Genomic DNA, 25,820 nt, shown 5'->3' on the forward strand with positions numbered 1-25,820 from the left:
CATGAGTGTTTAGGGTATAGACCCTGGAATTAGCTTTTGCTAAGAGGAGGAATTGAGTGCAAAGGTAAAGGGCATGACCAATTGAACCAGTATGCAGGTCCCACAGCAATTGGTGGTAGCTTTATATACAAGACTCTCCTGTTCACAGCATTCCCATAGGTCAGTTCAGAAGATATTGAAGGCAGAATAGTTGCTTTTTGCCTCTCTCAGATATTTAGAATATGGGTGTAGACTCTGAGATCCTCTATTAGGCAAGAGAATCCATCCCCTGTCATGTGAGACACAAGGAGTAATTCATCTTTACATAAGAAGGATGTCTGTTTGGCCTATAGAGTGGTCAGGCCTATGCAGCTGGAGCTGGCCAGACCTATTCAGCCAGAGGTAGAAGCAGCAGACTTCTGGCAGGTCTTATTTCCCATGCATCCTTGTCCTGTAGGGAAGCTAACCTGCAACTTAACTTTGGTGGGATGCTGCTCCATCCAAAGGTCCTGGTCCTCTATCCAAGGGAACTACTTGAGCCTAGTTGAATGAAAAGAAATAAAAAGGAAAAAAAGGACATGACTGCTCCTAGGTATGGTGGAGGAGAAAGTTTACTATAGATAAAAGGGAGCATAGCCAGAGGCAGAGTCCAGAGTGAACCTGACCAGACTGAAGTGGGCCCTGTAGGGAGAAGGGAGAGAGGGGACCAGGTGCAGCAGCCAGGAGGCCAAAGGGACAAGAGGGGTGGGCAACCAAAATGTCTGGATTATAAAGAGAAGGGCCTCTGGGGGAAGGGCAGCCCAGCCTCTGGGCTGGAGAGTTTGGGGGTAGAGGGCAGCCATAGCCTGTTACACATAGGGACTGAGGGACACAGGAGAACCTGGAGCCTGCAGGTCCGCTTTGCTAGGTTAAATGGGCACCTTAGCCATTTGTCCAGGATTTGAAACTTAACACAAGTGTGTTGTAAATTGAATTCATTTTACTCAAGCATTCAATCTTTTATAATCAATTTTAAAAATTATACCTGATCTTGAATATTATTTCACATTGAATAAACTTTTAAACTTGTTTTGACTTACTTGTTTCAGCCTTAATTTTGACAGCATGTGCAGAATACTGTATGATGGGAGGAAACAGAAGACTATATGATGGGAAATAAATTGGTCTCTTGCTCCAAGCTGGGAACCTCATTTTCCTGATCCTTTTATAAGTGCTTGTACTAAATGCCAGTTTTTAAAATATGACTCAGCTTCAGAATAAACCATCTTGGAAGCCTGGTGTTGCCTCCTTAGTCTAATAAAAGGGAGATACAATGATAAGCACAGGGCGCAGTGGGTCTAGGTGTTGTATGGGTCCTGCCTTAGTTGATTTATACCACGTGGTCACCTTAACCAAGATGGTGGGGAAGTCACATGGCATGCCCTTTTTTAAACCTTAGAGAACGGGGTGGCTGAGTCACATGGATATCAAGACGGCAACAAATGACATGGTTGTTACTCAAGGTGGACCTAGGTCATCAGCCACGTGGTACTCCAAGGTGAGGCCAGCAGGCTTGTTCTTCCTAAACAAGTATTGAATCCAAGTTACATACATGGTATGCTATAGCAAATTAAGATTATCTATACATTCTCTTAAAATTACACTCAGTGAACTTACAAATTCTAAGATACTAAAAGTTACACCAACAAAAGCTCTAAAGATAATGAACAAAACCAAAGAAAGTGAGGGAAGAACTCAGAGAGTTAAACACCTCGCCATTTGTGACCTCTGTGGGAAGTAGTTTACTTCTTAATTCTCAAGCACAAAGTGTCTGTCCCTGGGCTGCTCTAGTTTGCTCTCCTGTTCCCTGTCAGTCAGGTGGTCTGCTGGACCCAGGGCAGAGACTTGGGAGGAAAATTTTAAACAGACATTCTTGGGCCGGGCGGTGGTGGCGCATGCCTTTAATCCCAGCACTCAGGAGGCAGAGACAGGCGGATCTTTGTGAGTTCGAGGCCAGCCTGGTCTACAGAGCGAGATCCAGGAAAGGCGCAAAGCTACACAGAGAAACCCTGTCTCCAAACCCCCCCCCCAAAAAAAAAAAAAACCAAACAAACAAAACAAAAAAACCCAAAAAGCAGACATTCTTGGATCTGGGTCGGATGGGCCCAAATCCAGCTCCAGAGCCAGCCCTCTCAGTCAGATAGAACAGCATGAAACAGTTTTTTGAGAGTATTCACACACACACCCCAAAAAAGACATTTGAATCACTGTAGGCTGAACCCAGTGATCTGAGTATCTGTAACCAGTTTGTTTTTGTCTGTAGATGGGAGCACACAACTGGAAATGCTTTACCTTTTAGCTATTAAAAGTACAAGCAGAATCTTCCAGGCTTGGAGAGGCAGACACACAAGTAGGCCAAAAGCATAAGGCCAAGGAGTTTTATTAAGATGCAAGTTTGGGGGCCTAGCATATACAGCAGCAGGCATTTTGGCTCTGGGTGTGGTTGTAAACCAGAGCCTTGAGAAAAATGAAAGTGAACTGTGACTTATATGGGGGAGGGGTCTCAGACCAACCATTCTGTTTTATGGAGTCATCTAAATCAGTAGTTTAGATGACTGATAAGTTTAGGTAATTGAAAGTTCCAAGTTGGGGCCAGCAGTGGCCTCTTGTCCAGTGTATATTGAAGCCAGATTTGCATTGAAAGGTTTTAATTCTAATTGGAGCTCCTTTAAGTTTACCCTCAAACAGCCCAAAGAAGTTTTTTTTGGTACAGAAAATTTAGAACCCATGGCTGCACTCAGGACCAAGGGACAAACAGACAGGGTTCAGTGCCCAGTTGTTCATAGCATCCTTTAAGTCTGGAAATGACCAAATGCACCTGGGAAGTAAGGGAGTGTCTCCAACCTAGACAACTCCAGGGTTAAGGAGCTGCAGGGCCAGTGTGGAAGGTTGTCAGCTTTTTGGCTGATTGAGTAGTAGGCCAGTGGAGAATTCAGAATTCTCGGCTAAACTTTCTTCCAGCTGGTAGGAAGTCTCTAGTGCCTTTGACCAAGTGGACCTTAAGAAAGCTCCAGTGAGCCCAGAACCTAAGTAGGGTACCTCTGAGTCAGGGCCATGATTACCTTGTCCCAGCATTTTGCTAGATTATACGTGTTCTGGCCGAATGCAGTGTGGCCTGCCACCTAGGCCAGACTGTCATGATGAGATAAAGGGCAGAGACACAGTGAAAAGAAAGGGCTGTGGGAGAGAAAAGGGTGGTCCTGCCTGGCCTGCTCCCAGCCTGGAAGTGAATGAGAGAGCCAAGGAGGCTTGTCCGTGAGTGGACCTGAGCCGCTAGTAGTCACAGATTTACAATCCCAGGTCTCTGGCACCATATGTTAGATTATTAAAAGGCAGCTGAGAAGAGACAAAGGGGTTTGGTTTGACCTTAGGCTGGGACCCTGTTTATCCACTGTGGGGGGCACTTTGTCACTCAGCGTGTATGCATGACCAAGATGCCTAAAGAAGAAAATGTGATGTGGCCCCTTATAGGGGCAGAAGTGACTTCTGTAGTCCACAAGGGAAGCTAGAAAATGTAGTCTTTCAGCAGGAAACTATCAACCCAGGCAACTTATAAAAGAACATATTTAATTGGAGGCTTGTTTACAGTTTCAGAGAGTTAGTCCATGATCATCTTGGTGAGAAGCTTGGTAGCAGGCAGGCAGGCATGGCATTAGAGCAGTAGCTGAGCTTAGCTTATACCTTATCTAAAAGGTGGAGGCAGAGGGAAACTGTCTGGTATAGGCTTCTGCAACCTCAAAGTCCACCCCCAGTTATATACCTCCAACAAGGCCATACCTCCTAACCCTTCCTAAAATACTCCTACCGACTAGGGAACCAAGTATTCAAATATATGATCCCATGTGGCCATTCTTATTCAGACCACCATAGTCATTACATTTTAAAAGTTGATTAAATTCACATTTTGATGATTCCTTAATTTTGGTCTTTTGAGATGGGGGCACATGTAGACTGCTCTGGAATTCAATATATAGCCAAATCTAGCCTTGAACTTATAATCTTCCTGCCCCCATCTCCTAAGTGTTAGAATTATAAGGAGATGTGCCACACTTCCCAGCTTAATTTTCCTATGGCTAATAAAACAGGATAAACTATCTCTTTTCTGCAATTTCTCTAAAAATTACAGAAATTATTCTGTATACTAAGACGTATAAAAGCTACATGTTTAGAAAAAGTGGAACATATTCAAAGGGAAGATTGGTTGCAAGCCCTATGGTCTTGTTGCAATCAGGTACCATTAAAATAATGAGAGATACAAGTTTTCATGGATGGAAAAGTTTTAATTATTTCGTTTTTTTTTTAGGGGAAGGTATTAGGTTTTTTTTGTTTGTTTGTTTTGTTTTGCTTTGAGACAGATCTCACAGTATAGCCTAGGCTGACCTAGAATTCACTATGTGGTCCAGCCTGTCCATGAACTTGCACTACTTCTGCCTCAGTCTCCCCTGTGCCATACCAGGCTTTTTCAACATCTTACTAACTTTCTGTCTGTTGGAGTAATATGTTCTGTTGAAATTTTAGAAAGGGAAAAACAAAGGGTAAAAATAAAAGTTACCCATAGTTCATCACTAAATAACTCCTTTTGTAGTATAATTTGGGTATTTTATCATGCATCCACTTATATTTTTCCTTTTTTATAATTTGAGTCCATAGTGGCATGGACAGCTCATTTGGGTTTGCTTGCTTGTCACACTACATAACCGCATTTAAAAACTTAAAAATATTAATGTTTCTGTTATCCTGGAGTTTGCACATGTGTGTGCATTCATGTCACACTTAACCTTAAACTTGGTTTTGTTTTTGTTTATTTTGTTTTTGTTTTTTTGAGCCAAATTTGAAGCAAGCTTTATTAAAATATTAAATACCGATATCCCAGATGGATTTGGTCAGGACCACTCCTGGAACTCCTGAGACAGGCATTGTTGGGCTTTTATGGACCAACTTGAAACTTCTTACTAAGCTCCATCCACAGCCCTTTTCAGACTTAAACATTAAAGGCTGTATTTGCTTTAGTGTGTATTTTTGGAGAATTATTTGAAACTAGCTTTTTGAACATACTTGTTATTGTATGTCTCTTCTTACGAACTTGTCTTCTTATGTACACATAATCATAATGCCATTATCAGAGCTGATATGCTATTGCTTGGTTTCTCTGGCTATCCTCAAGTTTCTTTACTAATAAAAAAAATTGGGCTGGAGAGATGGCTTAGCTGTTAAAAACTGGGCTCACAACCAAAACATCAAAAAAGTTTATTAAGGCAGGATCTAGTCAAGGGTACTTTATTTGCATTTATTTTTCTTTGTGTGGTGCTGAGGATTGAATTATGACCTTGCTCTCACGAGACAACACTCCAGCCCTGAGCTGCACTCTGAGTCCCATGCTTTGTGTTGGGTTGTAATTTGTTTCTTCCTTGCCTTTTACTTAGCACCGTCAATCTCTCCTATGTGCAGATTCTCCAGGACATTAGTTTATTTGGGAGAATAAAGTCAGTGTATAGAATTACTAGACAAATCTACATTCTGAATTTGTCTTACTTGTGCTTTCTTGAAACTTATTTCTCTGTCTTGTATTTTCTGTAAATTTAAAAAATTGAAACCGGGCAGTGGTGGCGCATGCCTTTAACCCCCCCAGTATTTGGGGGACAGAAGCAGGCCAATCTCTCTTAATTCAAGGCCAGCCTGTTCTACAGAGTGAGTTCCAGAACAGCTAGGGCTACGCAGAGAAACCCTGTCTCAAACAAACCAAAAAAAGAAAAGAAAAGAAAAAAATTTTTTTCTTCTTTTTTTTTTTTAAATTGAGTAAGTTTAGGAAAAGATAAGGCTTCATGAGTCATCAATGCTGGTGGTCTTTCCCACAGTGAGTGATGTTAAGTTTAACCCCTTGAAAAGGCGGCTACCAGAGTGAAGGTTGTTACCTCTTTTGTAAAGTGGCGATCTTCAGGGTGATAGTTTATATGCGGTGAATGACTTAATTGACCACGAAGACTGGAAATTTTTTTTGTCTATATGTTATCTTTTTATTGTTCATGCTTATGGCCTTTAAAAAATTGCATTCTTATTTCAATTCTTTATGGAAGTGTAGGACACTGCTTATGGCAGTCAGAGGGTACCTTTTTGGGAGTTGGCTTTCTCCTTCTACCATGGGTTCCTAGGACTGAACTTAGGCTGTCGGGGTTGGCAGCAGGTGTCTACTGACTGAGCCATGTCATCAGCCTAGCTTTAGGACTTCTGAGTCCTTAGTTTTCTTCTTAATATAAATTGCATCAGGAAAGCATCCAATAATTCAGTATCCGTAACAGATACAAATAAAAGCAACAGATAGAAGTTGAGGGTATTCTCAAGATTTTAGGAAATAGGAGTTTAATGTAGATGCTGGTGCCCCAGGCATCTAAGCAGTGTTTATTAGAAATAGCATTACCAGGCAGTGGTGGTGCATGCCTTTAATTCCAGTACTTCATAGTCAGAGGCAGGCGGATCTCTGAGTTTGAGGTCAATTGAGGTCAACCTGGTCCACAGAGTGAGTTCTAGAACAGCCTGGTAGAGATTGAGTTCTAGGATAGTCAAGGCTACACAGAGAGAAACCCTGTCTCAAAAAAAAAAAAAAAAAAAAAAGAAACATCAGTGCTGTTACTTGTCTAATACCAAATATTTCCCCTTACATATTCATAAAAGTACAGTAAGATACGAGTGTCATTCCAAAATTTTTTTATTTGCTTGCTTGTTTTGCAGTGTAGGGATTATATATGTTCTGTAGTGTATGACCAAGAATCTCTTGGTCATACTGGGCACTGACCTGTTTCCCGAGGCTCATGCAGCAGTATTTTTAATTTTTAAAAAAGATTTAGTTTTGTTTTATTTGTATGATTGTTTTGCCTGCATGTATGTATATGTACCACATGTGTGCCTGGTTCCTGAGGAAGGCATAGGATCCCCAGTAGCTGGAGTTAACAGACAATTGTAATCTGCTCTCTTAGTGCTAGGAACTGAGCCCAAGTTCTCTAGAAGGGCATCAAGTGTTCTTAAATGATGAGACATCTCTCCAGCCCCCAAGCACAATTATTTTTAAGAGGGGGAAAACAACATAAAAAATTAAATATCATTTTGCAGTCAAAAATGATGGGGGCTGATGAGATGGCTTAAGCTGGATAAGCCTGATGATCTGAGTTCAGTCCTCACACGTCAAATAAAGTGGAAGGAGAGAACAGCTGCCTAGTTTTCCTCTGACTACTGCATGCACACAGTGATAGCGCTCTCTCTGTCTCTGTCTCTAGTGATGGCATATTAGGGACATCATCAACTCAGGTTGTCCTTGTTAGATGTTTTGTACGGTGGTGTTTTCATTTCCTAGGTGCTGTAGTTTTATCTCAGAGTATCCTTTTGGGGTTTGTTTTCCTCTTACGTTTTCATTGTATATAAAATATAGAAAAATAAAAACTAAATCCCATGCCTTTATTGTGCTGTTGCTCAATTTTAGAATAAATAGGGTTTTGATGCTGAAGCTTTAGTATCATTTATCTTTCAGGGTTGACCAGTCTCATGAGAGTCTAGTGTAATCACGTAAGAGAAGAAACGTTGGAAGTAAGAAAAATAATGGTAGTATCCTAGCTATAGTGGAGTTCTGGAAATAGAAATGTTTGTCACCTTTAATGTCTATATGTTTTATTCTTTTGAACAGTTCGTTTTCCTGAAGATCTTGAGAACGACATTAGAACTTTCTTTCCTGAATATACCCATCAGCTCTTTGGAGATGAGTAAGTAACATGAAATATTTACCAAATTAATGTGGCAAAAAGCAAGAAACTTTTCTTTTAGGATTTGTAAGTCAGATTTATTTTTTTACTCTTTTTTTTCATGTAGTTTATCCTAAAATGTCTATTAGAATGATAGTTTATTCATTGAGCACTATGGCTGTAATACCTACTGTTTACTACTACAAACATATATGTTTTCATTCTCAACTCAGTATTAACTGTTATATTTGCTACTTTGTGTATTGATGGAATTGAACAGTTGCCTAAGGACATAAAAATGGCTGGAGTTCAGATTCAGACAATCCAGAGTTCATATTAACCATTACTATTTTTTAGTTTTACCTACCTCTTGTCATACTACTTCCAGTATAGCATAACTCTGAAAATTTGCAAAGTTCCAGATATTACTCAATAATTAAATAAGCAATTCAAGAAATTGTGTGTGTGTGTGTGTGTGTGTGTGTGTGCGTGCGCGTGCGTGCACGCGCACATATGCACACTCATGTACCTAGGAGTACACAGAAAGCAGAGGGAGATGTTGGTGTGCTACTCTGTCAATCTCTCCCTCATTCCGTTGAGACGGGGTCTCTAATGAAACCTGGAGCTAGGCCATTGGCAGCGAGCGCCAGCTCTTCTCCTTTCTCCACTCCCACAGCCCTGGAGCTGCAGGCTTTTATGTGGGGGCTGCGATTTCAGCATAGCTTGTTAAGATTAGGCAGCAAGTGCTCTTTCCCATTAAGCCATCTTCCCAGACCCTAAAACAACTTTAAAGATATGTCCTGGGATATTCAGCACATTCTTTGATTCCCTCAGCCTTATATACATTGTTAATATAGTCAGTCATTATTTTCTTTCTTCCTTATTTAAAAAGTTGCAATAATTTAATGGACACTATTCTCTTCATTTGGATTCAGCTCTTCACTAGTTTTTGTTTTGTTTTGAGGTAGAGTCTCATGTAGTTCATGTTGTCTTCAAACTCACTCTGTAGTAGAGGCTGGCCTTGAACTCATTGTCCAGCTACCTTTACCTGTCTCTCAAGTGCTGGTTATAATGGCATGTACCACCATGCCAGCTAGACTTTAATTCTTAGCCAAAGTTGCCTCATTAATTTTCTTTTAGTACATATCACTGTATTATTGTTGAATTGTTTGAAGGTAGGTTGCAGGTTTGATCCTGAATTTTTAAAAATATTTTAGGGCCAGGTGTGGCAGCGCATGCCTTTTAATCCTAGGACTCAGGTGACAGAAGTAGGAAGATTTTTGTGAGTTCAAGGTCAGCCTAGTCTACATAGTGAGTACCAGAATATCCAGGGCTACATAGACCTTGTCTCAAAATTTTTAAAAATTACATATACATACATACATACATATATATATATATTATTTTTGATTATGTGTACATGTGTAGGTATGTGCACATGAATGCATTGTTCATGGAGGACAGAAGAGGGCATCTGATCCCTGGAGCTGGGGTTACAGGCATTCATGAGTCACCTGAAGTAGGTGCTGGGAACCAAACTTGGGTCCTCTGGAAGAGCAGTGTGTGCTCTTAACAATGGAGCCATCTCTCCAGCCTCTTGATCCTGAATTCTGAGACTTAGCCTAAATATAGTATGCATCTCCTAAAAGAATGATAGCCACCACTGCCCGGTTTAAAATATTTTTGTTCATGACATTTTCTTCTATATATCATTGACATTTATTTGATGCATTCATTTTATTCAATTCTTTTCATTGTTTTGTCTTTTAAGACAGGGTTTCTCTGTGTAGTCCTGGCTATCCTGGAACTAGCTATGTAGACCAGGCTAGCCTTGAACTCAAGAGATCACCTGTCTGCCTCTCCAGTGCTGGGATTAAAGGCGTGTGTTGCCATCACCAGGCCTTTAATTCTTTAAATGTATTTTTAAATTGAAAAATGTCTCTCCATGGAACAAATTTTATACGTATGTTTAATATGTATCAGATTAGGCATTTTATGAATTTTTAATTATCAATAGACTCTAAAATATCAGTGTTTCTTATTTTTAACAGGTTTTGTTTTATTATAAAAATATTTTCCTGCTGGGCAGCAGTGGCACACGCTTTTAATCCAGCACTTGGGAGGCAGAGCCAGGCTGATCTCTGTGAGTTTGAGGCCAGCCTGGTCTACAGAGTGAGATCCAGGACAGGCACCAAAACTACACAGAGAAACCCTGTCTCAAAAAAAAAAAAAAAAAAAAAAATTCCCCTTTGGATTTTTTTAAAGAGGGATATTTATTTCATTCTTACCTTTTTACTATTAAAAAAAAAAATCTCTTCTAGGGCTGAGAGTATATAGTCCAGTGGTAGACTGATTCCTGGCTAACAAACAAACTCTTCAGTTATATCCCAGTGGCTGAAATCTAGTGTCTAGATATTGGTTCTTTTTTTTTTTTTTTTTTTTTTTTGGTTTTTCGAGACAGGGTTTCTCTGTGTAGCTTTGCGCCTTTTCCTGGAACTTACTCGGTAGCCCAGGCTGGCCTCGAACTCACAGAGATCCGCTTGGCTCTGCCTCCCGAGTGCTGGGATTAAAGGCGTGCGCCACCACCGCCCGGCTAGATATTGGTTCTTAATGACTTTCACATTCGTCTGTTTGATTTGTGTAGTATCACTGCAAATGGTGTGCTTATATAGCATTATTCTAAGTTGGACAGGTAGCGGTCATGTGCTGGTGATGATCCTGTACTTATGACCCAAGCATAGCACAGTCCTCATGCTGGGTTACTGCTACTCCTGTCTTCTACTTGGAGAATCGCTAGAATGAACATACTCGGTAGCCCCGACAGAAATCTGGACTCTTCTTACAAGTACTCTCTTCCTTTTAGAATTTGTTTTTAGGGTCTGATGTGATGGCTCAGCAGTTGAGAGTGCTTTTACTGCTGTTTCAAAGGACCCAATCTTAGTTAAACTCCCAACACCCATGTTGGGCAGCTCGGAATTGCTTCTAACCCCAGCTTCAGGGCATCCAGTGTCTTCTGGCCTCTTGGATACTGTACTCACAGGCATCCTCCTACTCACAGGCACACACATAATAAAAAAATAAATCAACCAAAAAAAATAAAAGAATTCATTTAAAAAATATAAATAAAAGCCAGGTTTACTGAGATGAATTGCATCCATATAACCAATTTAAATGTTTTTATTACTCTCACCAAAAAGCCCCTCCTACTTTGAGCCTCCTCAGTCCCAGACAGAAAGTGACCTAATTTCTGTCTATAGATTCTCCTGATCAGATAGTTTAGAATGCAGTCTCCCTCTGCTAAGACCCTTGAAAAGGGAATACCGGTGCTTTATGATAGTAGTGATCAGAAGTGGGATTCACAGAAGGCTTGGGTGTGATCACTCCTTTGAACAGCTGTGGATGCTAGTGATACAGCAAGTGGTAAGCTGAAAGGACCTGCCCAAGGCTACCTGTTTGCCTAGCTAGGTCTTAGTTTAATGCTAGTTACCTTGTCTAAAATGGCTTCTAGTTAATAGTAGCAGCAGCAGCAGGCATAGTAACAGTGGTAGTAATGTCTAACAGTTAGTATTCACAATGTGCGAGTTATTTAACATGCTCATTGAACCTGGTTGCTTTCCTGAGTCAGGCATCTCGATTCTCTTTCTTTACATGAAGGTGAGTACAGTATCATTGTGAATGCTCATTTCCTTTAATTTTTAAACAAGTAAATATAGTTTAACTTCACATGCAATTTTAAGATTTTAAATTTGTTTATATGTGTATAGGTAATACTTTTTGATGACTTGGCAAAAATTCATTTTGACTGGTTTTTGTTTTTGCTTTTCATCTCAGTGAAACTGCTTTTGGTTACAAGGGTCTGAAGATCCTGCTGTACTATATTGCTGGTAGCCTGTCAACAATGTTCCGTGTTGAATATGCATCTAAAGTTGATGAGAACTTTGACTGCGTGGAGGTAAGAACAGAAATACATATATATTAACTTTTCCACGAGTGTAAGAGAGGTCTTAAGTGTTAAGGTTCTGAAGAGGAGAAATCGCAATGTCGTCTCTTCAGATCAGTCTTTCGGGTATAGGAGATGTTTGTCAGTCTGCCCATCTCTTGGGTGAACCTTCTCTATGAAAACCTTCACTTTGGTGAGCAGAGCTCTATTTACCAGCTTTTGTTTTGATTGTGGACATGCAAGTTAACAGCTTTCTGAAGGCTTTTAACTTACTGAACTTTGGGTTCTTATTTATGTATTTGTTTTTTGTATAGTCTTGACTGGCCTGGAACTCACTCTGTAGACCAGGCTGGCCTCGAACTCACAGTGATCTACCTGCCTCTGCCTGCTGAATGCTGGGATCAAAGGCATGCGCTACCACCACCTGGCTTAACTTCTGACTTTTATCCTGTTGATTGTATTATGTTTTTCTCTTTCTCCCATGTTTTATGCTCTTAACTGTCAGTTAAATGTCATTGTGAGGGGCTTCTCTTTAACAATCTATATAAAAATAGTATATTGGTATTTTTAATGAAGTGATATATAATGTCTATACAGCATGAAAGAAGCCTGAGCTGGGCGGTGGTGATGTACGCCTTTAATCCCAGCACTTGGGAGGCAGAGGCAGGTAGATCTCTGAGTTCAAGACCAGCCTGGTCTACAGGGTGAGTTCCAGGACAGTCAAGGCTACACAGAGAAACCCTGTCTCGAAAAACCAAAAGAAAAAAAAAAAAAAAAGAAAGAAGCCTGAAATAATCTTAATTTTTAATAAGTTTTTGATTGGTACATAATAGTTTTTATATATTTATGGGGTACAGCATAGTATTTCAATACATGTGTACAATGTGTAATGGTCAGTGTAACTGATGTATCTTTCACCTCAAAAATTTATCAAGAAATAGTCACAGGCTGGACATGTATCTTTTTTTTTTTTTTTTTTTTTTTTTTTTTTTTTTTTTTCGAACATTTTCTGTCAGCTTTGGTTTCTGGAACTCATGGTAATGTCACAAGATGCTCTGTGAGTGCTGGATAAGGCGTGCGCCCCCGGGCGTGGACATGTATCTTAGAGGTTAAGAGCACTGGCTGCTAGTTCAGAAGACGGGGGTTGCATTCCCAGACCCTCAAGGCAGCTCTGAATGGTCTGTTACTCTATAGTTTCAGGAGATCTGACACCCTTTTCTGGTCTTTGAGCACCAGACACACACAGTTTACATACATACATGCAGACAAAACACCCACACACAGAACAATAATAAAATAATTATTTTTAAAAAGGAAAGGTCTTATATATTCAATATTAGTGTTAGAAATATTTTGAGTACTACTTGTTCTTTTCTTTGTTTTCTTGTACTTCTCAGTCGTTTAAAATTACCAAGCTTGACAGATAAATAATAATGTAATTGTACATAGTATTTGTTTTATCTAGTAGTTTATATGTTGTGAAATTTTCTTTTAATTTTACTGATAGATGACTGTGAATAATGCTGTAGTTGTGATAAGTGAATGTTTGCAACTAAATTCCATCTGAACCAGCATTGAATAAATGATTAAAATAGAGGTTTTCAGTAATGAGATTTTTCTTATTAGATACGGTTAAATTTCTCCAGAATCCAAATATTTTGTACTGAGTATTCTGATTTCAAATACAGCTGATGTTTTCCTTTGTGCAGTACAAAATTTAGTGTCATTTGAGGCGTGTGTGTGAGTGTGTGTGTGTGTGTGTGTGTGTGTGTGTGTGTGTGTGATTTAATTTTGCAGCTAATAGTGCTAAATTGATTTCTTCCAAAGGAAATATTGACTTGGTTATTGATAAATCTTTCAAATACTGTGTGTAGTGAAAATAGCTATCTATTTGCACTAACTTCTAATTGTTCCATTTCTGAAAACCAGGGTTTCCATTTAGAAGTACTATGTTAAGTATAAGAATTAAGTATAAGATCTTGTATAGTGTTTTTGTAGGGTTACTTATTTGCTTCATGATCAAAATCATTTGTTTAGTGTTAAGGAAAGGTCCCCTACCCCTTTTTGTTTTAAAGAACGGTAGTTGATATGGCCATAGTGGACTGGCTTCTTCTGTTTCCGTTTGCAGCAGTAATGCTCATTCCCTATGACTTCTTGTGTCCTTTTTCCTCCCCATTAATTATGTGTATTATGTAGTATGTCTGTATGTGAGTATGCCATGTGAATGTGGGTACCCAAAGAGGCCAGAAGAGGGCTTTGGATCTCTTGGAGCTGGAGTTACAGGCAGTTGTGAACCACCCAGTGTGGGTGCTGGGAACCAAACTTAGGTATTCTGCTTTTAACATCTGAGCTCATCTCTCCAGACTAGCCTCTTGTGCTCTTGATGCCAGGAATATAGTAAATAAAACATTCTCTGCTCTCAGAATTTACCATAAACAAATCATAAACTCAGAGGATGTTAGAAATATTTTGCTGGAATGGTTGAAGAGAGTGGCAAATCTAGATTGTGCAGAGCCTTGGGATTTTTCTGTGCCAGGATAAGGTATTGCTAAGAGGCAAGAATAGTTAGTAGCCTTTATAAGTTTTAAAAAGGTGGTGCATTATACAACATAATTCACATTAAAAAGGTAGGCTGGCATGTGTGCACGCTTGTATTTCCAGCATCCTGGAAGTCGGAGGCCTATAGAAAGATCTGAGTTAAAAACCAGATTGAGGGGCTGGAGAGATGGCTCATAGATTAAGAGCACTGACTGCTGTTCCAGAGGTCCTGAGTTCAATTCCCAGCACCCACATGGTGGCTCACAATCATCTGTAATGAGATCTGCGCCCTCTTCTGTATACATAATAAATAAATAAATCTTAAAAAAAAAAAAATAAAGCAGATTGAGTTACATGGCAAGTACATTGGGACAGCCTGGTCTGTTTTGAGACCTTGTCTCAAAACGAACCAAAAACCTGGCACATAGAGGACCTGCTACAGTGGGTAAAGTGAAAGAAAGGAGGCCAGAAACCAGAACTTTACAGTAGTAGTTGTCAGATTGAGGGTATTATTATGTTTGTGGTTGGAGTAGATATGATTGATGGCTGAGAGAGAGAAATAAGTGGGGGCGGGAGCCATTGCTGCCTATCGATGGTGGTGCACGCCTTTAATCCCATCACCAGGGAGGCAGAGGCAGGCGGATCTCAGTTTGAGGCCAGCCTGGTCTACAGAGAGAGTTTCAGGACGGTTAGGGCTGTTACACAGAGAAACCCTGTCTTGAAAAACCAAACCAAACCAAACAAATCAAAAACAAAAAACATTGCCTAAGAAATAGTGACACTGCCACTCTGAGGCCAGTCCGGTCTACATAGTTCCAGAATTACGTGTTGAGACTCTGTCTCAAAAAAAGCAAGCGTATGTTCTTAAGGCACGAATAGAAGATAGCAAAGGTTCATTTGCTTATTGCAGTTTTGCTATTACATTAACTTTTTTTGTGCATCTGCACGCCTATGTATATGTATGTGTGGGGTACACATGTGCCACAGTCCACATGTGGAGGCCAGAGAAAAATTTGTGCGAGTTCTTTCCTTTCACCATGTGAGTCCTGGGAATTAAACTCAGATCACCAGGCTTAGTGGCTGGCACCCTTACCTGCAGAGCCATCTCACTGCCCCATCAATCAATCTTTTATCATCTATTTTCCCCCCAAATGAGTTCTACAATGTACCTAAAATTCTGTAGCACAGGTAAGATGCCTGAGAAGCCTCTTTACTAGCCATTATCTTATAACCAACTTGATTATTCAGACATTGATTTGTTCATCTTTGCTTGTCCTTTGCTTTTTTAATTCCTCTGTCTTCTCTTGGGGTAACTTTATGTTAAATGAAGGAATATATAAACTGTTTGTTTTTCTAGTTGCATTTCTGGGAGATTTGACAGAGAACATGAGCTGTATGGGTAGGTTGTGTTATCTGTGAATTTTCAGTTATTTTCGTACACTAATAAAGCTTGAATTTGACAAATGAAAGCATATTTAATTTTTTTCTTGGAATCTTTAACCTCTTGTAAGAAAGAACTAAGGATGGAGTCTAGGGTCATACATATACCAGGCAAGCACTTTGCCACTGAGCTGTATCCCCAGATGTTTTTTTTGTTTTTTTTTTTTTGTTTTTATTTTTGAGACAGGTTCCTATTAAGTGGCCCAGGCTCACCTTGAACTCATTATATAGCCTGGGCTGGCCTTGATGGTGAGATTCTCTTACCTGTCATCTGAGTAACTGGGGTTATAGACCTGTACTACTAAGCCCAGCTATATGAAAATCATTTGTACTTTATAGAGAAATACATTCTTGTATGTTTATGTGTGTGTATGTGCATCCTTGTGTGCATGCAGATGTAGATGTGTATATGTGAGGCCAGAGGATAACAACCTCAAGTGTTTTCCTCAGGCTCTATCAACCTTTGTTGTTGTTTTCTTTTAATTTTGAGGCAGAGTCTTAACTGCCTTGGAATTTACCAAGTAGGCTTGGCCGACAAGCCCCAAGGATCTATATGTCTGCCTCTACAACATTATGATTTCAAGTGCATGATATTGAGCCTGAATTTTATATGAGTGTTAGGGATTGAACTCAAGTCCATGTGCTTGCAAGGTAAGCACTTTACCAACTGAGCTACCTAGTCTAATGTACCCATAATCTTATTAAAATACAATATCATAAAAGTTGTAAAATTACATATTGACAACTTCATCTTGCTTAGTTTGAATAGTAAAACACTAATACAGTATCAGAAAACCTAAGTGAGCATAAATAAACTAGTGAAAAAGCTCACATTTCAGTACTAATAATACTTTAAATCTCCACCTTTAAAGCTGAAATAGCACAATATGAGAATGAGCAAATCTGGGCGGTAGTGGCGCACGCCTTTAATCCTAGCACTCAGGAGGCAGCGGCAGGTGGATCTCTGAGTTTGAGGCCAGACTGGTCTACAGAGTGAGTTCCAGGACAGCCAGGGCTACACAGAAACCTTGTCTTGAAACCGAGAGGTGGGGGGGGGGGGGAGAGAATCAAGAAGAAACAACTTCTTTTACTCTTTCTAGCATATTTTAGATATTCATTCTTAGATTTAGAGTAATGCTAAATCTTGTGACACTTAAGCCAAGTAAAGAATTGCATGTTCCACTTACTTAACATGCCTTTAATTGCAACCTCAAAAATAACTCACCAGGGACAAACTTAGACAAACAGTGCTGCTTAAGATTAGGTGCTAGAAAGGTTATTGTACTTCCAAATACATATACATTGAAAGCAAATTAAATTTGTATTTGTAACATATTACTAGTTTTTCTCAGGCATATTGCTTTGTGCAGCGACGAAGAAAAACAAAAATTGTTCCATAGGAACATTTTCTTAGGTAACAAAGCATAGAACATTGGAATTCTAAATGGCCATGGGAGAAAGTATGTCCTTTAAGATATTTCAAGGGGCTCAGTGCTGAAGAGTGCTGGCTGCTCTCGTAGAGGACCCAAGTTCCATACCCAGCACCCACATAGCAGCAACCACCAGTAACTAACTATTTCCAGGGCATCTGATGCACATATGCTGCAAAGACATAAGATTTTATATGAAGGCGTTTATTGAGTAAATATCTTTGCATACTGAAAATTATATATTCTTTCAACTTGTTTAAGATTTGAGGGTAGTTGCCTTTCAACAGAATTGTGACTTGAAACATAGTTACAGAGATCTTTGATCTTTCTAAATGCAAGATGGGTAAAGTGACTCATGCTTCTGTAGTTCCTGCCTTGCTTAGGAGATATGACATGAGGAAAGTTAAAGGTTAAAATCACAATGTTGAGATTGACCTGTAGTGCTTTTTTTTAATTATATTTTTCCCTGACATTTAAAAACCAGAAATACAATTATACTGTGCTATTTTACCCATCACTTAAAAAAAATTACTATAATAAATCTATTATAATTATTCCTCTTTTTAAATATTTTTTCATGCAATTATTGAAAATTGGGTGCTTTTCACATTCATAGTTTTAGGGAAAATATCAAATAGTATATTTTTAAAATAAAGTGGATTTATCAAATTTAGTTTATTTGCAATTGAGGATGACTTGCAAGTACTGATGTACACATTACAAATAAACGGTCAGCCAGAATGCTGAAAAGACATATTTTAAGTAATAGCTTATTTTTATGACCACAAATAAATCATATATAAATGTTGGTACCAATGCATTGAAAATAACATTTATTTGTGATAAGCTCCATCCATCCTTGTATCTCTATCCTAAAATGTAACTCAGTGATAATAAAGTACTATTCATCTGCAGGTGCATTGCTCCTACTTAGTTAAAAGATGGTTGAAAGGACAGGAATTAGTAGCATGTTGTATTAGCCTTTTGTAGTGTATTTTGTCCTAAGCATCTTAATTTCCCTGTTTTGAATGCTAAGTAGCAAGGGTCTTGGTTTAGAACTAATACCCATCATGCATGTAAACGGTATGAAAGAGCTGCTTAGTAAGTTAACACAAAGTGTTCTTGTGTCAGTCCTTGTGGAAATAGATACAATACAAACATTACAGCTGAACTCACGGCAAACTCCATTAAGTAAAAACCTGGCCTCATTGTTCAGGAAAAAGTTTGAATAGAATGCAAGCTCATTTTGTTGAATGTAATGTCAGGCTTTTAGGGACTGTATTGAAGGATAAGGTTTTGTTAAGTTGAGACCAATTCATTAAGTTTTATTGCCTGGTGAGAAGCAGTAATACTTTATTGTAAGACTTCATCAAATATTCATGGTTAAAGAGAAGTAGTAAATGTATTCAATCAAGTGGTCTTTGGGGTTTTGAAAAGGATTATGAAGTCTGCTCAGCTGATAGTTTCATTCATTGAGGTTGTTTAACAAGGGTAATTTTAATCTCTGAGTTTAATTTTGTTGTCCAGTCTTTTCTCTTTTATACGATCACAAATCCAAGTCTATGAAAGTTGTCACATTGTGGAGATGAGTGGATAATATAACCATTCATATGATTTTTTTTTTTATTTCCTAAGTGGAGATACTTTAAAAATTATCATCTTAGTTTAGCATAGGAGGGTCTTATCTGTCTTACTTTGCTATTCACTTGGTCAGACTATCTAGCCTTACCACTTACTGCTGGTGATCTTTTCATGTCTTGGATAATATGGTTTTTTTGACATGTGTATAATAATAATCAGCCTTTTGTTTTGGCTTGTTAAGATTGTCCTGAAGGGTGGTAGGTGATAATCACTTTCTGTGTGATGCTAGCACTACCATTACTCTTGCACCTGATACTAGGCTACCTGCCTCTGATTCGTTTTTATGTTAATGGTCATCTCAAATATTTATTTAGTTAAAACTTACCCTTTTTTGTTTCACTGCGTTGTTTACTTCTTTAGTTAATTGTGAAGTTTTGTGATAGTTTTGTCCATTAAAACTCGTCCATTAAAAATTTTTGTTTTGGGGCTGGCTGTTCTTCCAGAGGACCTTCCTTTTCCCAGCATCCACATGGCAGTTTACCAGTCTGTAACTCCAGCTCCAGGAGTTTCGACACCTTCACACAGACACATATGCTGGCAAAACACTAATGCATATAAAATAAAAATAAAAAACTTAAAAAAATTTTTTTTTTGTTTTGTTTTGAAACATGGAGTCTCTCCCTGACTGGTCTAGAACTTGTTATGTAGACCAGGCTGGTCTCAAACTCACAGAGATCCACCTGCCTCTGCTTCTTGAGTGCTGGGATTAATTACCACACCTAAACCAGTTTTGTCCAATTAAAAGAAATTAAACATTTTCAGCTAAAAACTAAATTTGTTACTTTGTTCTTTGTCCTCTGTTCCTCAGGCAGATGATGTTGAAGGGAAAATCAGACAAATCATCCCACCTGGGTTTTGCACAAACACAAATGATTTTCTTTCTTTGCTGGAAAAGGAAGCTGATTTCAAGCCATTTGGAACCCTCCTCCATACATACTCAGTTACTTGTCCAACAGGAGGAGAAAACTTTACTTTTCAGATCTACAAGGTAAAAAGAAGTATTTCCCTTTGCCTGGGACCTATGTGGGGTTGTACATTCAGTAATTCTAGCATCAGGAAAAAAAAAAAAAAAAAACACAAAAAAACGCTTTTTATTGGCACTAAAACCAGCTCTGTTTTGACTGTATGTTTGTATACATATTTAATCTGAGACTTGTAAATGTTTCCCACAGGATAGTTTTGTGCTCTGCAGACTTTCACTTACCTCAGTGATGAGTTTCACCTGACTTTTTCCGGCTTTTTCCCTAGGCTGACATGACATGTAGAGGCTTTCGAGAATATCATGAAAGGCTTCAGACCTTTTTGATGTGGTTTATTGAAACTGCTAGCTTTATTGACGTGGATGATGAAAGATGGCACTACTTTCTAGTGTAAGTACAGTTCTAAAGCAACAGTGGACCTTATTACCTCCACAAAGCCAGCATTTTAATTGTGGCAGCCCAATTATTGGGGACAGTATAATGATATTTTTCCCAGGAAAGAAAAACCATTGTTTATGAGGCTTGAGTTTGCCTTCATTATGCTTTGGGGGACTTGAGAATAGAAGTGAATTAAATGCTGTTGTCTGTTAGGGCCCTGAATGTAGGCTTAAACAGTAAAATGAGCTTTGCCTGTGTTTTCTTTTACTTGCCACCTATTCATCTTTATAATAGGCAAGTGCACTGAAGTGATGGAAAGAGGTCTGATTTATCCAAGTTGCTGCACACCAATTAAGTGAATTGTACATTCAGAACATAGCAGGTGTACCCATTGGGCCCTCACGGGGTAGCTTGCTGACACTGAAAATTCAGTCAGAGAATGGAAAAGAAAATGGACACTGCATGGGAGCGCGACTGTAATTGACCTGCTTGGCTTTCTGTTTTATCTGCAGATTTGAGAAGTATAATAAGGATGGAGCTACGCTCTTTGCGACCGTAGGCTACATGACAGTCTATAATTACTATGTGTACCCAGACAAAACCCGGCCACGTGTAAGGTAATTGGCAGTATAACACGTGCCTTGTCTTTTATTTCAGAAGGAACTGCTGAAGTTTCCAATACTTGTTATAGTAGTGTTGATTTGTTTTTTTAAAAAAAAAAAAAAAAAATTTCACCATTCATTGGCTATGTACTGATTTATTTTATTGTTTTCTTTGAAACTGTCTGGCAGTGTAAACCAGAGTGTGTTAGTAATTTTTTGGTTTCTTGAAGTTTGATTTTTGTAAAGCACCAACATTCATAATATCATAATTTGATTTTTTAACTGGCCATGATGTGATGTTTTAATTTAGAATAATTTCTTTACTATAGTCAGATGCTGATACTGACTCCATTTCAAGGTCAGGGCCATGGTGCTCAACTTCTTGAAACAGTTCATAGATACTACATTGCATCTCCTTCAGTTCTTGATATCACAGGTATGTAAAATTTTATGTTACTAAAAGAGCCTTTCTCAAACATCTTCGTAGTTTTATTTCTGTCTTAATGTTAGCATTCCCTTGGCGTCTTTAGGGGAGACTGCTTTAGATTACATTTTAGATCATAAACTTTTATGGAAATTGGACTGCATACCTAACTGAAGTGAACAAATTACAAATAATGAACTGAATATATATTATTTGGGGAAATTCTGGTCAGACATAAGTGCATTGCAGGTGTGCTATAACTTATTTGTTCAGCTTATTGGGCAAACATTTCCATCATTTAGAAGATACCTGTGCATTAATTTTAAACTACTACTCCCCACAGGTGGTGGGGAGTAGTAGTTCCTTAATAGAAGACACCTTTTTTGTGGGGGTTGATCCCCATCCCCCCCAACCCCCCCGACAGGGTTTCACTGTGGAGTCCTGGAACTCACTCTGTATGTAGACCAGGCTGGCCTTGAACTCACAGAGCTCTGTCTGCCTCCCTCTGCCATCTGAGTGCTGGGATCAAAGGTGTGTGCCACCGCTGCCCAACAGATGTCATTTTCTTACCCCGAGTAATGTTCAGGTTTGTTGTCTGTAAAGTTGCTGATTAACCTGAAAGTCACAGCCAGGTGTTGTGGCACGTAGACCTATAGTCCCAGCACTCAGGCTAAGGCAGGAGAGTTGAGAGTTTGAGGTCAACCTGGACTACACAGGGAGATACTGTCTTTTTTTTTTTTTTTTTTTTTTTTAAAGATTTACTTATTATATATACAGTGTTCTGCCTGCATATATGCCTGTGCACCAGAAGAGGGTGCATTATAGATGGTTTGAACCACTATGTGGTTGCTGGGAATTGAACTCAGGACCTCTGGAAGAACAGCCAATGTTCTTAACCTCTGCGCCATCTCTCCAGTCCCCAAGACTGTCTTAAAATAAAACAAAAATTAAAACAAAAAATAAACAAACAAACAAAAAACCTGGGAGTCATTTTTGTTTCCTTCATGTGTAGCGAGTGTATAGGGTTGAGCATCCTCAATCTGAAAATCTGAAGTCCATTCAATGCCCTGGAGCTGGAGTTAGAGGTAGCTGTGAGCCGCTTGGCAAGAGTAATGGGGCTGAACTCTGATTGTTTGGAAGAGCAGCAAGGTCCCTTAGCCACTGAGCCATTTCTTTAGCCCCGCCCCCCAAGCCTTTTTGTAGCTAGAGTTTTCCTGCCTTGCCCACAGTCAGGACAAATCTTTGTCACCCGCCAGTCCCACAGCCGCTCAGACCTGACCAAGTAAACACAGAGACTTATATTGCTCACAAACTGTATGGCCGTGGCAGGCTTCTTGCTAACTGTTCTTATAGCTTAAATTAATCTATTTCCATAAATCTATACCTTGCCACGTGGCTTGTGGCTTACCGGTGTCTTCACATGAGGCTTGTCATAGTGGTAGCTGGCAGTTTCTCTCTGCCTCAGCCTTCCGCTTCCCAGAATTCTCCTCTCTTCTTGTCCCACCTACTTCCTGCCTGGCCACCTACGTCCTGCCTGGCCACTGGTCAATCAGTGTTTTATTTATTGACCAATCAGAGCAATTTGACATACAGACCATCCCACAGCACCTTTTGTTTTTAATTTCAAAATTTAAGATTTTTTTTGAGTGCCAACATGATACTCAAAATTTCAAATTTCTAAAATACTTTAGAATTTTCAAATTAAGGATTCCCACTGGTAAACTATAAAAATACTCCAACCATTATAAAATCCTCAAAAATCTGAAACATGGGCTAGAGAGATGGCTCAGAGGTTAAGAGTACTGGCTGCTCTTCCAGAGGTCCTGAGTTCAGTTCCCAGCACCCACATGGTGGCTCACAACCATTTGTAATGAGATCTGGTGCCCTCTTCTGTCATGTAGACAGGACACCGTGTTCATAATAAATAAATCTTAAAAAAAAAAAATCTGAAATACTTTTGGTCCCACCCATTTCAGTTAGAGTTGCTCAACCCTACACAAGATAGTCACATCCAAGTTAGATACTAATGTTCATTTTATAAAGGCTTGAACATGAAACTGGGATGTAGTAGAACTCAGTGGTAAAATGCTCACTCAGGAGTATGAGTTCTGGGGGATTTGATCCTCAATGCCTCAAAATAAGTAAATAAGTAAGAATATATATTTTGGATTATTAGAACTGATTGCAATGTTACCCAGATTGGCCTCCATCATGTAAACTAGGCAAGCCTTGAGCTCGAGAACCACCTACCTCAGCCTCAGCTGCTACGTAAAGACCTATACCATCACAACTGGCTTAGATACTTAAGTTTGTTTCTAAAATTCTTTTAACATGTACTAAAATGCTAACTTATTTTAAAATGATTTTTCAAAACTATCAAATTGTTTAAAGAAACAACAACAAAAATTGTTGACTATGAAACTGAAAAGTTTATAAAATAAACTAATGGGCATATTTTTTTTTCATATAGTATGCTGATTTCACCTGCTCAAGAAGGAAATATAGAGCTGCTAGAATAGTGAATAGTCTTGTTAACAAATACTTGCCTTTCTCCCCAACTGTGATCTGGAGAATTCTGCTTTACGTTAATGCAGGATATTCTTTAAATGGTTTAAACTAATAAACTAGAGGGAAAGCATGATGGGGTTTTTTGTTTTATTTCTGCTGTGGTAAGAATCAAACCCAGTTCCTTGTACATGCTAGGAAACATTTTACCACTGAGCTATAACCCAGCTCCACATTTTAAAATGGAATTATCTTTCCTTCTGACTCACTGCTGGTAAAAGGAGTTAATTAATCAGCTTACTTTATATCAGAAGTTATAAATGACGATACCTTAACTACTTTTCGTGACCTGTAATATTATCCAGACAGTATAGCCCGCTCTGTCACTGCTTAGAGTTGAGCCAGAGTTACCAGCTTCTGTTCACTGACAGCTTGGCCTTGGTGCTACAGGAGGGGACATTTCTGGTGATTTTAATCTGGAGTTCACAGAAGTAGTCTTTGTCTACTCTAGTGGGTAATGTGCCAGCGGGGGTTGTTTCTCTGAAGCCTCTTAACTACTTTTTTCTGTCTATTCTAGCCAATAAAGTCCTTGATACTTAGCACCAATTAGCAGATAAAGAATTTTCTTTCTTAAATCTCAGTGAAGAGTCATTAATAATAGTACCCTTTATTCATTGCTATGATTCATTAGAAACTGAAGTCTTTAAAGAGAAAGGCTAAACATGCTAAAAGGACGTCTGAATTTGACAACTAAGTATCGACCTTTTTTTTCAGTATTCACGTTTCTTGGCATTACAAAATGCTAAAAATGCTTGGTTAGCTGCTCTCAATATATTTCTCTTAGCTTTCATACGGAGTCCTTAAAAAGCATTAAAAAAAAAACCTACCAAATTTTGTACTCTAGTCATTTAGTTGTCTGTCTCTCCGTTATTTTATGTTTTTAACTTAATGACTCTAGTGTGGGCTTTGGTTAGTATTGAGGTGGCCTTTGCTTCCTTGATATATTGGCAGAAATAATTATAATTAATATTTAATCATTGGTAGCTTAGGTTCTATTCTCAGTGGATACATGTTTGGGATGCAGTTTCTATCTACTTTATTTTTTTTAGCTTCAGTTTTATTGGCAGACAGTTCTTATTATATATACTATCTTCATTTTGAGGCTGTCAATTTTTAGATGGATAAAGTTGAAAACTTCTCAGAATATAAGTAGAATCAATAATTTGTTTCATTGGACAGTAGAAATTGATTCTGACGAGAGAGAGAGAGAGAGAGAGAGAGAGAGAGAGAGAGAGAGAGAGAGAGACTCTCAGAGAGAGAGAGAAAATTATATAAAAAAGCATTATTTAATCTACCAATAGTACATTAACAAATAATACATTTGTTCTTTAAAGCCCCTTGTTCTGAGATATGTTATACAAATTTTTTAAAGGTTAATGTGGACTTTTAAATACTTGGGTGATGTTATCTCATTTTCTTTAAAATATTTTTAATAATATACCATATTAATACAGAGAGGCTTTTGAACATGGTAGAACACTACAAGCTGATTTTTTTTTTTTTTTTTTTTTTGGTTTTGTGAGACAGAGTTTCTCTGTGTAACAGCCCTGGCTGTTCTGGAACTCGCTCTGTAGACCAAGCTGGCCTCGAACTCATAGAGATCCACCTGTCTCTGCCTCCCAAATGCTGGGATTAAAGGTGTGTGCCACCATTGCCAGCAAGCTGATGTATTTAATGTGGAACAAACCCTAGCTTTTAGACTCCATATTTCACTTGAATATAGATTTATATTCAAGCGAATTTTATCTTCAAATATATTACTTTTATGTGGTGTTGTCTATGTATGGATGGTGTATACACATGTATGTATGCTAGGTGCATGTGTGTTTGCATATGCATTCAGAGGCTAGAGGAGGATGTTGAATGTCTTGTTTCATCGTTCTCTACCGTACTCCCTTAGGACAGTCTCTTACTGAACCTCTGAAGCTAACTAGGCAGTTAGCAAGCCCTAAATGGGCAGTTAAAGCCAGTGATGCTCCTGCCTTTACTTTCCATTCCAAAGCACTGGAGTTACCAGAGCATATGGCCAACACCTGGTTTTGGGTTTTTTTTGTTTGTTTGTTTGGTTGGTTGGTTGGGTTTTTTTTTTTTGTTTGTTTGTTTTGTTTTGTTTTGTTTTGTTTTTTCCTGGAGCTGA

The 25,820-nt window shown here is 38.7% G+C and overlaps 1 protein-coding gene across 2 annotated transcripts in view; it reads left to right on the forward strand.

Moving 5' to 3' along the window:
- Hat1 (histone acetyltransferase 1) overlaps positions 1-25,820 on the forward strand; it is a 57,994-nt gene that overhangs the window by 15,559 nt on the left and 16,615 nt on the right. For both annotated transcript variants that reach the window (XM_037204869.1, XM_028885733.2), the window contains exons 3-8: positions 7,691-7,766; positions 11,577-11,697; positions 19,543-19,722; positions 19,983-20,104; positions 20,605-20,709; positions 21,024-21,130. In XM_037204869.1, the coding sequence (XP_037060764.1) occupies positions 7,691-7,766; positions 11,577-11,697; positions 19,543-19,722; positions 19,983-20,104; positions 20,605-20,709; positions 21,024-21,130 (711 nt within the window). The remainder of the gene's footprint in view (positions 1-7,690; positions 7,767-11,576; positions 11,698-19,542; positions 19,723-19,982; positions 20,105-20,604; positions 20,710-21,023; positions 21,131-25,820) is intronic.

This window comes from Peromyscus leucopus, chromosome 4 (genome assembly GCF_004664715.2).
Source record: "Peromyscus leucopus breed LL Stock chromosome 4, UCI_PerLeu_2.1, whole genome shotgun sequence".
NCBI lineage: Eukaryota > Metazoa > Chordata > Mammalia > Rodentia > Cricetidae > Peromyscus > Peromyscus leucopus.